At 38.9% G+C, this 15962-nt stretch overlaps 1 protein-coding gene across 4 annotated transcripts in view; it reads right to left on the bottom strand.

Moving 5' to 3' along the window:
- The window catches only part of PIAS2 (protein inhibitor of activated STAT 2), a 37838-nt gene that overhangs the window by 10714 nt on the left and 11162 nt on the right, over positions 1-15962 (bottom strand). For all 4 annotated transcript variants that reach the window (XM_088152873.1, XM_088152872.1, XM_088152874.1 and 1 more), the window contains exons 3-8: positions 12254-12338; positions 2963-3013; positions 2767-2857; positions 1993-2127; positions 1732-1837; positions 724-797 (exon numbers count right to left, since the gene is read on the bottom strand). In XM_088152873.1, the coding sequence (XP_088008999.1) occupies positions 724-797; positions 1732-1837; positions 1993-2127; positions 2767-2857; positions 2963-3013; positions 12254-12338 (542 nt within the window). The remainder of the gene's footprint in view (positions 1-723; positions 798-1731; positions 1838-1992; positions 2128-2766; positions 2858-2962; positions 3014-12253; positions 12339-15962) is intronic.

Raw genomic sequence — 15962 nt, 5'->3', positions numbered from 1 at the left:
CACCTAATTGAGAAACTGAATTACTGAAACTGAAATAAGATTCCATCTACAGACAAATAAAAGTATATTGACATCCAAATCTTCTCATGTTGTGATTACTACCATTATTACAAGCACTCACTGTTTGAGTAATATCTTAAACTTTTTACAACCTGCAATTTTAATCAAATTTTTTACACATTGTGTTCTATAAATCAAGCACATCCCTACTGATATTTCAAAGAGAGACTGGAAAGTCTGAGATAAGAATGGAAGCATAACTTTGACACCAAAATGATCACGCTCTCAATGACCCCCTTAGTTTTTATCTCCCTCTTGAACTTCAAAATCACCCCTCAGATGGTGGCCTCGTCCCTGTTGGAAAACTCTCCTCTAACCTATTAGGGTTTTTTTTAATTTTGTTTCTATATCCTAGAACAGTGTTTTTCAAACTTGGCAACTTTAAGATATGTGAACTGCAACTCCCAGAATTCCCCAAATTGAAGTCCACACATCTTAAAGTTGCCAAATATGAAAAACACTGTTCTAGCCCATATTTTATTAATTTCTTAATATTTTAGGAAGCTTTGAATTCCAAACGGAAAGTATACATTCTATATGGTGTTCCACATAAAACTGTTACCAGAGCAACCTATACACATAAGTACTAATGTGCTTTTTTCCCATATAAGCTTAGTCCAACGAAGGAAGAAAAGTTGGAGGATTTCTCCCAGCTTCACTTACTGGACACATCAGTGATACCCGCAGGCTGGTTGTAGCAATTTCGCTATCTGGGTCAGCGGTGAGTTTTTCTTTAACTGAGAGAAAAAGAGAAATTAAAAATACAGAATTACTGTCATTTTAAATATAGCTGCTAATAAAAGTTCTCCTTTACTTGCTTTATCATTTGAAAATCCAACATAACATTAAACTCTCAATAAAACAATGGAGCTTTGTGCTACGACTTTTGAAAAGCTCCACCATACAAATGCAGGCCTACCAGAATCTATGTGCTGCGTCACGTGTACAATTAATGCATCTGGGGGGAGAAACAGGTTAAGTGCATGACAGTTGCTCTAGGTCAGACTACCAAGTCCAGCTGTTGCTTCACTCCTGTCCCAAAGGGCAGGAGTGGGAGGGGTGTGCAAAGTAGGGACTGCTCAAGAGCTCTGAACAACAAGAGTACCAAACCCCCCAGACCTGAAGCAACACAAGAAATGCTCTTGCGTCGCTCGTCGGTCTAGCAGGGTGCCCAGCAGAGCAGAGAATCCCCTCTGACTATGCATGCAGAACCAAAATCCATAACTCAGATTGGCACACAATCTTTCCAGAATTATTAAGTGTTTTTTTAAAGTGGCAATTATTTAATTTTAAAAAGGAAGCTACAGTCCAGTATTTTGCTCCTCATGGAATTTCTGTGCAGAGGTAAGAGAGGTAACTGGATAAAATCAACTTAAGCAAGGTGTAATATAAGGTTAATCTCTCTTCATTTTAAAAGTTATTTGGAAACTTTTTAGTCTGTTTTATACTTCATTTGTTTTCAGCTTTCTCTTAAGCAAAAGTCCTCATTTGATTCTCGCTACAATCTTGTAAGACAGTATTAGAATATTTCCATTCACATTTATGTGGAACTCCAAAAACTACTTTGATAAGGGACACCCAAATGCTTTTATCAGAGTGCATTTGCTGGAGAAAACCAGAGCCCAATACAGGTTCCTGAAATAAAGGAAATGCAAGAACTGCTTTACTCACTTAGTGCCCGGGAATGATCAGGATTTCTAATGCCTTTCATTTTTAGTCTCTGTAGCAACATTGCTGAAGTGAGCTGGCGCACAAGATACACAGACATGGAGTAATTCTACAGGGAGAAAATCGTAAAAGAATGAGTAAGTTCTAATGTGCACTGAAGAATTAACGCAGTCAACCTTAATCTGCAGCATATACAGAAGAGATCACAGCAACTTAAAGGGGGAAAAAAAACACTAAAAAGATATCTCGTAGCTTATCATTTACCTTTCCAATTTCAGATGCCCAGGATATGGAAATCTGGTTTGGCACTGCAGAGGACAGTCTAACTAAAGATGTAATATTCAACGGACGCCCAGGCCTCTTTTGTTCAATTCCATTTTTAGGTGGAGGAGCATATCCCTGAAAAACACAGGATTTTTTCCCATTATATATTTTCCTTTAAGGATTTCTGGAATATAGGCCACAGCACATTCACTTAAAATTAAGTAACATGTTCAACTGATTCCAGCAGAAGCATTAAGCATGTGCTTAGTTCTTTCAAGAGATGTACTACAAAGCTGAGTGAGTATATTCCCTGGAGCTTATTCCCACATAGGCAGGACGGGCAGTCCTTGTGACTTAATGACATATCTGGGGAGAGTAAAAAGGCTGCAAGCCTTCTTTAAACATCTGGAGTTACGAGCTTATTCAAAACAAAGCAAAGCGATAGGCAAATTAGAAAAGGAAAATCAGAATAAGAAATGCAAAGATAATCAGGAAAAAGATTTTCAGTTATGTTTTGCAAATAATTGTGGGATTTTTTGGGGGGGCTGAATTTTTGTCATATATCTGTTCTCAGAACAGATCCAAATATTCCAGTGGCCAATCTCCATGATGTTAAATACTGGAGAAGTCCAGAAGGACTACTGACCTTTTTCCCCGTTTTTTACACTTCTATATTCTCTTTTAACACAGTCACCCAGAGTCATGAACTTGAGATGGGCATCCATATAAATTGAAATAATAAATAAATACATAAAAATAAATAAGTAACTATACCGGCAATGGAAAGAGTTTCCCGTTTACTTTTATGCATAAACTACTGGGGTAGTTATCCTCTTGAGGGCAGCTTGTTTCTGCTAGGCATAGCCTATTTGCAAAAGAAAAACTTGTTAAGTAGCCTGAATTTAAGTTACAATTCATTCCAATTAAAGAAGGCATTATGGATACATTATCGTAAGAAAGTTGAAGTCACCTCAATTGAACCTGCACAGTGTAATCTCTTCTGCCTCCAGGCAAAAAGTCCCTGTAGCAATGGAAATAGAAATCGTTTAGACAGATCTAATCTTTCAGAGCTGCATCTTTCAACAAGAACTTGCTTTGGCCAGTGCTATGACCCACCACCTCAACAGAGAGCAAAGATGGCACGCACATTTATAAGGATGGCTTTTTCCACTGTAGTGGCACTGTGGAAGACCACAGTATTTTGAGGAGATAGACATCTTTTAATTTCTCCTTCATGTTAAGGAGGTTCTAGAAGCTCAGAGTTCATTCTGAGTCATAATAATGTTTAGCTGACTTGTTTTTCGCTGTTGCTTGGAAAATAAAGAGAAGGGAGGAATCTTCCCACAGTTGTAGAAGGACCTCAAGGTTATCTGTACAGTTCCCAAGCTCTTGGCTTACATTCCAGGCCTCTGATGAACAGGTGCACCATCTAGCAAAGGTCAGGTTGTGCAATCCCAGTACCATGGAAAGAGCGTCATGAGGTTGTAGTACTAGGTTTGATAAGACCCTGGTGTTGCCCTTTGAACTGGGAGCTTCGAGACAGACCTGAAGCCATGTGCTGTGTGAATGGGCCATCTTGGGATCTCTCTGCTGTCTTTCCACTGGGGCTCCCGATAGCTGAAGGGAGATTTGTTATCATCTTGCTTAGTATGTTATGCTTTCGTGTTTAAATCTGCCTGCTAATTTTGAAAATAAAGCTTAAAATTTCCTTACTTACTGGTGTGTTTATTGCCTCTGGATCCTAAAAGAACCAATTGTCTTGGACCTGGCCACTGCTTGACACTTGGCAATACCTCCACAGATAGCAATATTGTGAGTTATTTGCAGATAACACGCGACCAGCTTTCACAGTGGCAGAAATAAATGTTGAAGGAAGTTGACAAGCTTGTTCAGAGTCATGAAGTCTCAGAGGACGAATGACCACATTTATTAACATTAGTCTGTTGTATTTGAAGCAATGGGCAACAGCAGCCTAAGTACTCCGTGTCTAAGTATGACAGACTGTTACTGTAGTCTTATCAACTGCATACAGGACTGAAAATGCAAGTTAACTGCTATTGTCCAGACCTGTAGGATCCACTTTTTCATGCAATCTCCCTTCTTCTAATGTTGCCAGGTAAAACATTCAGTGAGCAAAAGATCTGTTTGTTAGAATTAACGCTATCTCATTTTGGTTCCTCGCAAAGCCATGAAATTGGAAGCCAGGGCTTATGCTTGATCTAAGATGGGACAATGTTAACCTTACAGAACTCAATATTGACCTACACCTGAGGCTTCTGAGTGGTCACCTGCGTAGTCCCATTGATGAGAATCTAGACTTGCATTTTGGTGGTAGCTTCACCTTCTGTAAAGGCTTCTGCTCATCCTCTTCAGTACACTGAAATTGAAACAGTCAGTTCCACCAAGTAGGGAAGGAAGATGGGTTATAGATGTGCACAAATGACCACTCAAAGCATCTCAGTTCCAAGTAAATAACCTGGTTTTGATCATGGTTTCCACTGTTCACATCAATGGGAGAAGAGAAATTCTCTCCCAGAAATAACTAGGAATATTTGCTGGAGAGCTGGTGTTAATAGACGAGCAAAGATAGGACTCCTTTTCCAAATGAAGCGCGTTTTAAACATCTCAACAACAGTGTTTACTGAAAGTCAAATACAAGGACTGTGTTGCAACTGCATGGAGACCTAGGAGCATATGCTTTCTTAATAATGTGGCAGACATTACTAATGCCTTCGTGGTGTGGATCTAAATACACGCTGGGACTAGGCACTTTGGTACACTGTATAGCTGATACCACCAATCTACAAAATGTTGAGAGCTTGCAACTTTTCCTTTATTTGGTCCATCAATAAGATACCAAAATATGCTTGTCTAATTAAATAAGACTAAATGATCTAGCCAATCTAATTGGGTATATTTTTGATTGGGTATGATAAAATGTAGGGAGGACAAGTTCCGTGGAAATTATCCCAGGAAGAAATTTAAAATCTGATTTAAAATAACATTATAGAAGGTCATGTCATAAAAGGACTTTATTCTCAGAGAACATAGCTTGCTAGGCATGTGGGCTGAAGTGAAAGCAACTAAAACTGTTTTTTTTCTCTCCTTTCCATGACAATAAACAAACAGCACAAGAGCCAGAAGCATTAAGAGTTCATTCATTAATGCAGATAAAATTGAAGATAAACTCCAGGCAGGGACTAGGGTTGTTCCTGGAAGATACAGGTTAAAGTACAAGCTTTAGAAAACATTAGACCTGAGAAAAGAGGGCTATCTTGAATGAGTCCTTGATACACAGTTATAGACGACAGCTATACAGTACTAACAAACCTACAAGACCTGTGAAAATAAATTCAGTCAAAAAAGACAACATTTGAAGAAAAGTCCAAAGACTCAACATTTCTCCAGATAGCACTACTACTGAAGTGCTTCCTAAACATATCCAAGATGTCCTTGATAACTTATGGGCTTGGCTTTGATCTTACGTTCTGTGTTGTTAGAGAACATGGAGGTTTGTTGACGGACCTTCCCACCGACAATGGGAAGGGTTGGATGGCTTGATAGTGTTTGGAAGTTTTCTCCTACTAGATGAACAGAGAGACAAAGCATGATTGTCTCAGCCACCATGGTATAATGAAGGAATTTGGCTGTATTTTTTGTATCCTGAGTATTACCTTAGACTGGAAGGAATGCTGGAAATGCCTGATCAGGGCCAGGAGAATAGAACTACAACTCATCCCTGATGAACAATCTTGCATTGAGTGTTGACTGCTGTGGCAACAATATTCATTGGAGATGTCAACACTCTTGAAACAGATTGCTAATGTCTGCTTTGTGCAATCCCATTTGCCACTAAAAGTATTACGCCCACTCAAATAGTTGGCTCAAGAGCTTTGATGGCCTGATTGGAGTGATTTTTCTTTGGATGCATCGTTGTCAGAACTTTTGAGAGAATGTCAAAAGAAAATCTCTTGAATCAGGGTCCTAAAGGATGAAAAAAAAAAAACACCTTCATTTGAGAGTCTTGATGTGGTGGTTATGATCATCCAATAGTATAGATCTTGAACTGTAGTTCTTGGTAGGGCATTCTCCATCTTCCCAAGGAAGTGACAGTGTAACTGTGAGGTCTAATGGGGTAAAGGACACAATGGCCAGAAGACTGGAAGACTGTCCATATCTCTTAACCAGTGTGGGAATATACAAACCCTGCAACAATGAGTATCAGTATGTCTCCACAGATGAGGCACATGTTTGAGGTACCAGGCCTGAAAGGGCTATGTATGTCTAAATCAGCAAAAGGGGAAGCTATGATGGTAGAATAGGATGCTATGACTTGGAACACTTGAGAGCGTCAAGAACAGACTGTGCTAAAGTAGCGAATGCCACAGCCCAGTCTACCAGAGGAAAGGATTCACATATTGAGCTCACAGCTTTAGTGTTCAGGTTGAAGCAAGATGCAGCTCTAATCTGTAGTTCCAAATCAGAAATGGGCTGTAAAGTATTGTTAATATGGTCCTGATTGAAAAGGGGTTGTAAAGAAAAGGGATTGAAGAATTATAGAGGAATATAACAGTTCCTTGGGCATGGATATGTACAAATAACAGGGCCATGTATTTAATAATGACCTGTTGCTAGGCTAAAGGTGCGCACCCAGAACTAAAAGTGAAAGATCCCTCACATGAACCAAAGAAGCTGACAGTCCCTTGGAACTACGCTTTGTGAAAATAAACATTAAGGTTTACTCAATCTCATCTCCTTAAAAGTAGCAGGATAGAACTCAAGAGTAGTTACTTTGAACCATGTGGTATGGATATAGATTTACACTTTGTAAATTAAGGATAGAACGCATATCACCATGTCTTTTTAGAAAACTGAAATATATGGAATAGAAGTCCCTGTAATATAAGACTTAGGGGTCAGGCTTTACTGCTTCTTTCTGCAGCAATGTCAGAGTTTTTCAAAAGAGGGGGTAGCTAGGACCGTCCATCAGTACCCACTGAATGGTGGGACAGCTGAAATCCATGGTAAAGTCCTCTCAGCATACAATAACAATCAGGCCTGTGACTTAAAGCAGAATCATAGATTCCCGGAGTCAAGAATAATGCCTAGAATGCCAGGAGTGTTTCTGATATGTTTCAGATTGTATGATTTGAAATAATCAGTATTGTTGTCTGGTAGCAAATGGCTAGATGAAGTTTTCCTGCTTCCTGGGAAACTGCTTCCCTGCTTCAAGAGTACCAAGGAAAATACTGCAAGTTATCAAGATGCTATTGCGTGTAGTAACTCAAAAGTTACTGCATCCTATCCAGAATAGTTTTGGCTTTCAAATTAAAGAAACTGTGATGACTAAGCGCAGATAAAAACAAAAAAACCCTTTAAATAGAAGAAGGCCTTCAATTCTGGCTCTAAATTAAAAGGGAAGTCCAGAGGTGTGCAACCAGAAGTGGCAATGCAGAGCTATGAATGCAACTGTCACTTCCTATTCTTCTGCATGCCGCGCAGCGCTGATCTGTTGTCCAAGAACTTGAGACCCTTGGCTATAGAAAACCCGTGCCATTTGCTCTTACCTTTGGCCAACTGGGAAAAAAATACAGTCACCTTCTTCCCCAGAAACAGGAGGTACCTGGAGAGGCACACCTGGTAGCACGTCATACAGAAAAGCATGATTACCACTGAGTATACCTTCCTTCCTAATCCAATTTCCTGCCTTTTTTATCTGTGAAGGCAAAATGAATGTGTTGTTGCTTTGTAGCGACTGAGCGGCCTCCACAATAATTAAATTTAGAGGCTAATGTTTAAAGAACATAGTATAGTCATCTTTCCCAACTTGATATTTTCTGTTCTTTTAGATACAGATGGTGGCTGGGCCTATGAGTCACAAGAGATCTTTATCAATGCTGATAACTGCCATCAGAAGAGTTGCATTTGAATGAACATCAAAGACTGATCCTTTATTGTTTGCATTGCCTGCCTGAACTGCAGATAGAAGGTCTGAATCACTTGAAGTATCTATTCTGATGGTGACAGAGGAACTTTATGCTCAACTAAAGTATCTGGGACCAAATAAGAGGTCAATTCTAAATTTGGAGAAAAATGTCCAAAGAGCAACCTAGCACAGCTGATGGCTCATATACCCGATCTGCACGTGAAGCCAATAATTCATGATGGAGAATTAGATACAGAAGTGATTTGCTTAACTGAGTGAGATGAGGTGCATAAGTCCATCCAGATGTTTTGCATCCTTTCTATAAGTAGAAGAGGCCAAATGTCAATGCCCTAATATTCAGCGCAAGGCTGTATACTCTCCCCTTAATGATTCAACCCGTATGCTGAATATATATTAAGGGAAGCTGGACAGGAAGAGGAGTGAGGTTTTAAAATTGGAGGAAGACGCATCGATAGCCTGTACTATGCTGATGACACTACTCTGATAGCCAAAAATGCAGAGGATCTTCAAGCTTAATAATAATAGTCAAGGAACACAGTGAAAAAAATGGGTCCAAAATTAAATATAAAGAAGGCTAAACTAATGACACTAGATACAACAACCAGCCTTAGAATTGACAATGAAGACACTGAAGTAATAGACCGCTTCTGCCTTTTAGGATCAACCATTAACAGTAAAGGAACAGTCAAGAAATATGCTGCAGACTAGCACTTGGTAGAGCAGCCATGAAGGCCTTGGAAATGCTATTCAAATGCCATGATGGGTCTATACTTACAAAGACCAGAACAGTCCAGGTAATGGTATTCCTGGTGACACTCTATGGAAGTGAAAGTTGGACTTTGAAAAGGCAGGATAGAACAGTATTGACAATACCATGGACAGCCAAGAAAACAAACAAATGGATCATCAAACAAATTAACCCAGGGTTCTCACTAAAGGCACAAATGACCAGGCTCAAATTATCCTACTTTGGACACATTATGCAAAGACATAACTCTCTGGAGAAGACTTTAATATTGGGAAAGGTGGAAGGAAAGTAAAGAACACCAACTATAATGGCAAATGATACACTCCAATAGAAGAGAATATATGTAGTTCAGGGTTGAACTGTGGAGTCCTTGGAGCTCTCTGAGCTAGGTTATTTGCTTGCAGACATTTCATTACCTGACTAGGTAGCATCATCAGTGCTAGTGAGTGTGGGGTTTGCTCCCTGTTTATATACAGTAGCTTGCCTTGCCAGTGTTGATGGGAGTGTGGTTTTCTCCTTGGTAGTTCCTCGATTAGGATATTGTTTTCTGCTTGATTGTTTGTCTGGTGTTAATCCCTGCTTATCTGGGTGTCGGCTGCTGGAGAGGATGTGTTCTAGTTTTTTTGTTACATTGCAGCAACCCAGAATGAGTATGCACTGCAGCAGAAAAAGGACCACCCATACAGCATCTTCCGACAAAATGGATACCTACGCAACTTCATCAAAAAGTGCCTGACCACTCAACTCACTACAGCACAACCAACACAAGCTATGAAAAGGATAACACTGCCATACAGGAAAAGCATCTCAGAAACAACCAACAGACTATTACAACTACACAGCATCATCATAGCACACAAACCAACTAAAGCACTCCAAAACATCTTAAGTAAATCAAAAAACCCAGTAGCCCAAGAAGAAAACACAGGAATCATCTACAACATACAGCATAAGGACTGTAACAGCCACTATGTAGGACAGCAAGGCAGAAGACCAGCAGAGCGCATCCATGATTACCAACTAGCAGTCAAAAGACACTATGAAAATTCTTTAATTTTATAACACATGGACAGATCCAATCATAGTTTCAACTGGGAAACAGTGAGTGACCTAGACCAAGTTAAATCCAAAAAGGGAATTTCTAGAAGCTTGGCATTCAGACAAATCAGCCATCAATAGACACATAGAGATACACATTTACACACCATTCAAAAGAGACAATAAAAAAGCTAAGGAGGAAACAAAAAGACCAGAACACATCTCTCCAGCAGCCTACACCCAGATAAGCAGGGATTAACACAAGACAAACAATCAAGCAGAAAACAATACCCTAATCAAGGAATTACCACACCCCCCTCAATACTGACAAGGCAAGCTATTATATACAAACAGGGAGCAAACCCCACACTCACTGACGATGTTACCTAGTTGGGTAATGAAACGTCTGCAAGAAAACAATTTAGCCCAGAGAGCACCAAGGACTCCAAAGTGTACACTGTTGGAAGGCCTAAAGGACCAGGTTGTTAGGGACAGTTCATCATGAAGATCTATTTTAGCAGTTGCTAAGAGTCAACACCAACTTGATGGCACATAATCAACCAATCAAAGTATTCAATGACAGTGATAATTATCCCTTCATTCTTTTTTGATTAGGTCTATTGAAACTGAAGCAAAATGCTTTTTCAATTTATTAGGACTGCTTGGCTTAGTATGAAGTTATCTGCTACAAATTGGCAGTTAAGTCCTTTCTTGTGGCCCAAACTGGGTCTAAAATACAGCCTTGGTATCAAAATTATACCACAGTCTTCAAAGCAAATTAAATTCCAAAAATTACCCTGAAGGGTATGGGGGTCTCTTATCCAAACCAGTATTCACTGTGGTTAATGCAGTAGTACGAGAAGGCTTGGCAGTATCTGCTATTTCGAATGCTTGTTTCCGGAGTAATGTTCTCAATTGGATCAAACAACTACAATAAGTCTCTTCCCCCCATTTAGGACAGGAACATAGAGTTGAATTCTTCCCTTGTTGTCAAGCCCTAATAAGCAACATGCCTCTTTCTGAATCATTCAAACAGAACGGATGCCTATATGCAGGATGAACTTTACTGCCACATGTTACACATTTACAGAAATTCAAGGCCATAAACACCATTGGGAGGGGTAAAAATGCCCACTGGCTAAAGCAAGAAACTTCAATGAGGATAAATAAAAATGTAAAATGAAAGAATAAACCTTAGCTGACAGAGGGGAACAAATACAATTTAAAACAAGAAAAAGCTAATTTGGTAGTCAAGGGAAATGTCTTAGAACAGTGTACAGGGAATATTCTGGGGATGATTCCTGTTAAAACATTCAGCTTAAAAGGTTTCACCAAAGGTATGCACAGGCACACATTTTTTTCAGTGTGAATCTCTGAAACCATGATGAAAGACCAGAAAGTTTTTTGGTAAATAACTGTTCCTAGATTTCAGCTTTGCTGTGTTGATACTGTTCACTTTTTTCAATGTACCAAAGTCTGTTTTCTTGAACATGAGTTGTATGAGAATTGGTATAAATTAATGGTTAATTATGATTTTATTTCAATCTGTACATATCACCTCTTTAAGTATAAATCTCTAACAAACAGTATATGCAGGTAATCATGTGTACATTTTTGTCTCTGTGACAGAAATGATGACGTTCCAGGTATCCTGCAGAACAACAAAATACTAAATGTCCTACTAATCCAATTATGCTATAGTTTGAGTTCTTGTAATAAATATTCTACAATTAAAGAATAGGCATTGTGTATAAAAATCCGCTAGATTCCTCTGTAAACAGTGGCTAATTTCTAGCTTCAGAAAGAAACATAGCATGCGTGGATCAAATAGTTACTGCCATGGGTTTCAAAGGGGCAGGAATTCCTCAGTAACATTTGAAGAACAGCCCAGAACTTCACCAAACCAGTTAAAAGAGTTCTAACCAAATTTCAGATATGATGTACCTGTTCAAAATCTGAAGTACAAAATGTTAACTATATCAATTTTAGCACATTTTTACTCACTTTACTTTTGACAAATCTTATCAGGTTAGTTTTAGGGCTATGCACACTTTGAATATAATTCAGAAAAAAAGGGGGCTGGACCTCATGTGAGACCAACCCCTTTCTGCTATTAAACAACGCTGCAGCTCCTTTAAAAATTGCATCAGCCTTCATGAATGAGTTTCTTAAAGGAGCCACAATATTTTTCAAGCTCACTCAAACTGTGAAAAACAGCTTGAATTAATAGCAAAAATGTATGAGTTAGCTCTGAATTATTCTGAAAGCATATACAGCCATAATTAGTTTTAAAAGCTTTGTTTTTGTAATAAAAGTTTGAAATGTATAATTGCAGACATGGGAGGTGGGGCAACTCACTACAAGATAATTAAACATAAAGAAAGAACAATTTTGCTTTGAGAGAACTCACACAATGCCAAATACCCAGCAAGTATTGGGAGATAAAATGTCTAAAGTAGTTTCCCTCAAAGTTTTTCACCATATGAAATTACACACAAGGAAATTCAGCCCAAGCTTTCTGCTATTACCTGGAAATGCAGATTTCTCTGACTTGTTGAGGTGTTAAAGCAAAAATAAAGAACTTCTCCTGGAATCTCTGAATACTGCTCTGTACTAAAGAGATATAGAGAAAAGATCTTTGAGCTAAATACAGGAAAGGCAGGATCTCTTCTGACTGATACAAAAACACATGGAACCTTACAAGGAACTATCAGTGCACAATAAAGCTTCAACATATAAATATCAAATCTGCATTGAGAAAGCTCTAAAAGCTCATATGGTTCTATCCTTTCTCAAAACCATTGTATTTTGCATTCTTCAGTAACCTGATAAGTTCACAACTTTATAGTAATCATAACATAGGACAGATTTGCACTTGAGGAATTGATAACTTGCAAGCAGTATTAACTAAGAAAAGTGTTCCCTGCTTACAGATGGCTAAGAAACTATACTGATAAGGAATACTTAAACAAGTCCACATACAGAATTCCATGTATCTACTAAAGACTTTTAATGACATATCTAATAAACACTTGTTTTCCAACAATATAATCAGCACATTCAGAGCTATACTAATTCCAAAATTAATTTCTAGAGTGCATATGCATTTCCTCAATTTCTCTGATCATTTATATTCCTTCAACTCTGGATTGAAGGCTTTGCTGTTTCCACCATTTCCTCCCCAGGATCAGATGATGAAAAGTGAAGCAAGGCAGCTGACAGCAGGACAAGGAAGAAGTGGAGTGAGCAAGTTAAGTGAAAGAAGAGATGTGGGAAAGATGAAGCAAAGCTTAGGAAGAAGAAAGTTATAACATGCTGGGAAGAAAATCAGAGCTGGGAGCCAAAACATAGGAAAGAAAAAGGCTGTATGAATGTTACTAATGCATCTGTGATATCCAGAGGAGAAACGGAGAAAGACCTGCAAACTAGATTTCAGAAGAGCACATTCTAATCAACTCCGAGGGATGACAGCGCAGATCCACTGGCTTCAAATCCTTAAGGAGAAAAGTGTCTGGGAAGAGGGAAATTCTATGGTAATGAAGATGCAAATAATCCTGTCAAGAAGGAAAAATGGTAGAAATCTATGTTTAGATTTCTAGTAGGGATACACATGCAGAGCTTTCAAAAATGCTGAAGAGAAAAAGGATCGTTATAGGAGGTAGACAGATGAGAATGTAACAAAAGAATACATGGTAGTCTGCAAAAACTGTAGGAACTGTAGAATGAGCTTAGGCTTGTGAAAAACGCCAACAACAACAACAACAACAACAACAATAAATAAATAAATAAATAAATAAATATTTAAAAATTTAAAAATTTAAAAAGCCAAGAGGGTGGGTCTGTTGCAAGGAGAAAGTGGACATGACGACAAAAAAGAACTTCTTAATTCCTGTTTTGCATCTGTCTTCTCTCAGAAGTGAAACTGGAGCCTAGCTGATCATGGATATGCCACTGGGGAATGAGGGAATTACAGCTTAAAGCAGACAAAGAGAGAGGAAGAGAGGATTATCAAATGAAATTAAAATCTCCAGGTCCTGATGGATTACATCCCAGAATATTGAAGGAATTGCCAGAGATGATGGCACCACCAGTCTTGGTATCAACTGGCTCTGAAAATGGATAGCACTGGAGATCAGGCCCATACCTGGGCTAGGCCACAAGGAGGCTGCTGCAGTGGGCACTGAAACCTAGGGCATGGGGCTGGGGAGAGCTGCTGTGGCTGCAGATCTTGGTACTATAGGACGTATTCAAATAAGAACTTTGAAGGCTGAAGCATTTCATGTGAACAGCTGTTCTGAAAGGATGGACAATGGCCTCTGTTGCCCTCAGCTGATCAAAGGAATATCAGGTTCAGGTCCATGATTTGGAATAGCAGACATGAGTGCCACGAGGTGTACTCAAGAGAAGCTGGTGGGAGCTCCTTGGGAGACTTCTCTTTTCTTTGTGAAGGGCAGGGTGCCTTGAAATAGGTTTGCCCTGAAAAAGGAGCTCACGCCTTGGCAAGTGTTGTGGTTCTGGTGGCATCCAGTAAGCTCTCACCAGTCCTTCAAAATCCAGTGTGTGTGTATGTGTGTGTCTGCGTGCGCGCATGTATAAATATCTCACGCTGGGCCATTCCCTTATCTACAGCAGGTCTCCAAAGTAAACAGTATCTGGCATGTTACAAAAAAGTACTGTAGGTAAGGAAGGTGGTAGGCCAGATCCATAACTTTGGGCTAGGTAATGGCTCTGAGGGCTGGCTTTTATGAAGCCTGGGGCAAAGCAAAGAGGATAATTTTACACTCCTGAGAAACTTACTCTCCTGATTTTCAGGAAAGGATCTAGGATATGAATTTGTTATTGATTTTTTAAAAGTCTCCTTGTTCTAAAAATGAGATGCAATATGTTTCTGTATGGTCCAGATTTAATAAGCTTTAACAATAAGTTTGAATTAAATTTACCTTATTATTTGTAATTATTATATGGATCTCTTTTTCTGTTAGTTTTCTTTCTTCGTCTCTTTTAGTTTATTTTAATTACTAATCACGTTTATTTCTTCAGTGTATAATCACTACCTCTTTTTTGCTGGTGGTGCTGTAGCTGTTTGCATTTCACTATTAATAAACAACATTTAATTTTTTTAAAAAATCACTCTTGTAATCTCTGAGAACTCTTAGAGGACTGATGAGGCTGCAGAAGAGTAGAAAAAAGCAAATGTTGTCTGCATCTTCAAAAAGGAGAAGGAGAGGTCCCAGGAAACTACAGACATGGCAGCCTGACGTCTATCCTGGGGAAGATTCAGGATGTTTGTGAGCACTTGGATAGGCAGACTACAATTAAAATCCAGCATGGGAATTATCACAACAAATTTTGCCAGACTAGCTTCATCTTCTTTGACAGAATTACTAGTTTAATAAACTACAGAATGAAAAAGGTCTGTTATGCTTATAATGGTTAATGCACACAGACAAATAAATATGTCCAGGTATTTCAAGCTACAAGGGAGCATTTTGAGAAGGATGCCACATTATATACCTTTGTTGGTTTACTAGTACTTTATGATGTATAAGGTCTTCATCTTAGGAAAAAAAAGAAGCTTGGTAGATCAGGGGACAGCCATAAACATATGGCCTCAACAAAGCCTTTGACAGAATGCCTAATGACATTCTTAATTAAAATATGGGTTAGATGATACTAGCGTTGAATGGACTTAACCGTTGGCTAAATGACCATACCCAAAAAGTCCATTGTTAATGGCTCCACTTCAACTGGGAGAGAAGTATTAAATAAAGGGCAATTATCTAAATGAAGGAATTGAGGGGATGCTTAGAGGATGACAAGGATGTCCTTGTCAACTACAAGTTAAACATAAACTAGCATTATGCTGTAGTTGCTAAAAAGGCAATGCTATCTTGAGGTGTATTAACAAGAGCACAAAGTCCAGATTACGGGAAATAATTGTTCCACTCCATCTACCCAAAGTACTGTGTCTGGTTCTGGGCAACACAGTTCAAAAAGAATTATGACAAATTCAAGCAAGATGCTGAAGGGTATGGAAACCAAGCCCTATGAGGAAAAGTTAAAAGTTAAAAAGTTAAAAGTTAAAAGATCTGGGTACACTTAGCAGAAGAGATGCCTGAGAAGAGATCTGATAGCAGTCTTTAAGTATCTGAAGGGCTGCCACATAGAAGGGGGAGTGGACTTATTATCCAGTGTCCTTGGGTCCAGCGCCAGAATCACTGGGTTAAAACTACAGAG

This window comes from Python bivittatus, unplaced genomic scaffold (genome assembly GCF_059951505.1).
Source record: "Python bivittatus isolate LINGU-HERP-01145 unplaced genomic scaffold, Pbiv_v1 ctg000570_np1212, whole genome shotgun sequence".
Classification (NCBI taxonomy): domain Eukaryota; kingdom Metazoa; phylum Chordata; class Lepidosauria; order Squamata; family Pythonidae; genus Python; species Python bivittatus.
This window is presented reverse-complemented; position numbering and strand designations above follow the sequence as displayed.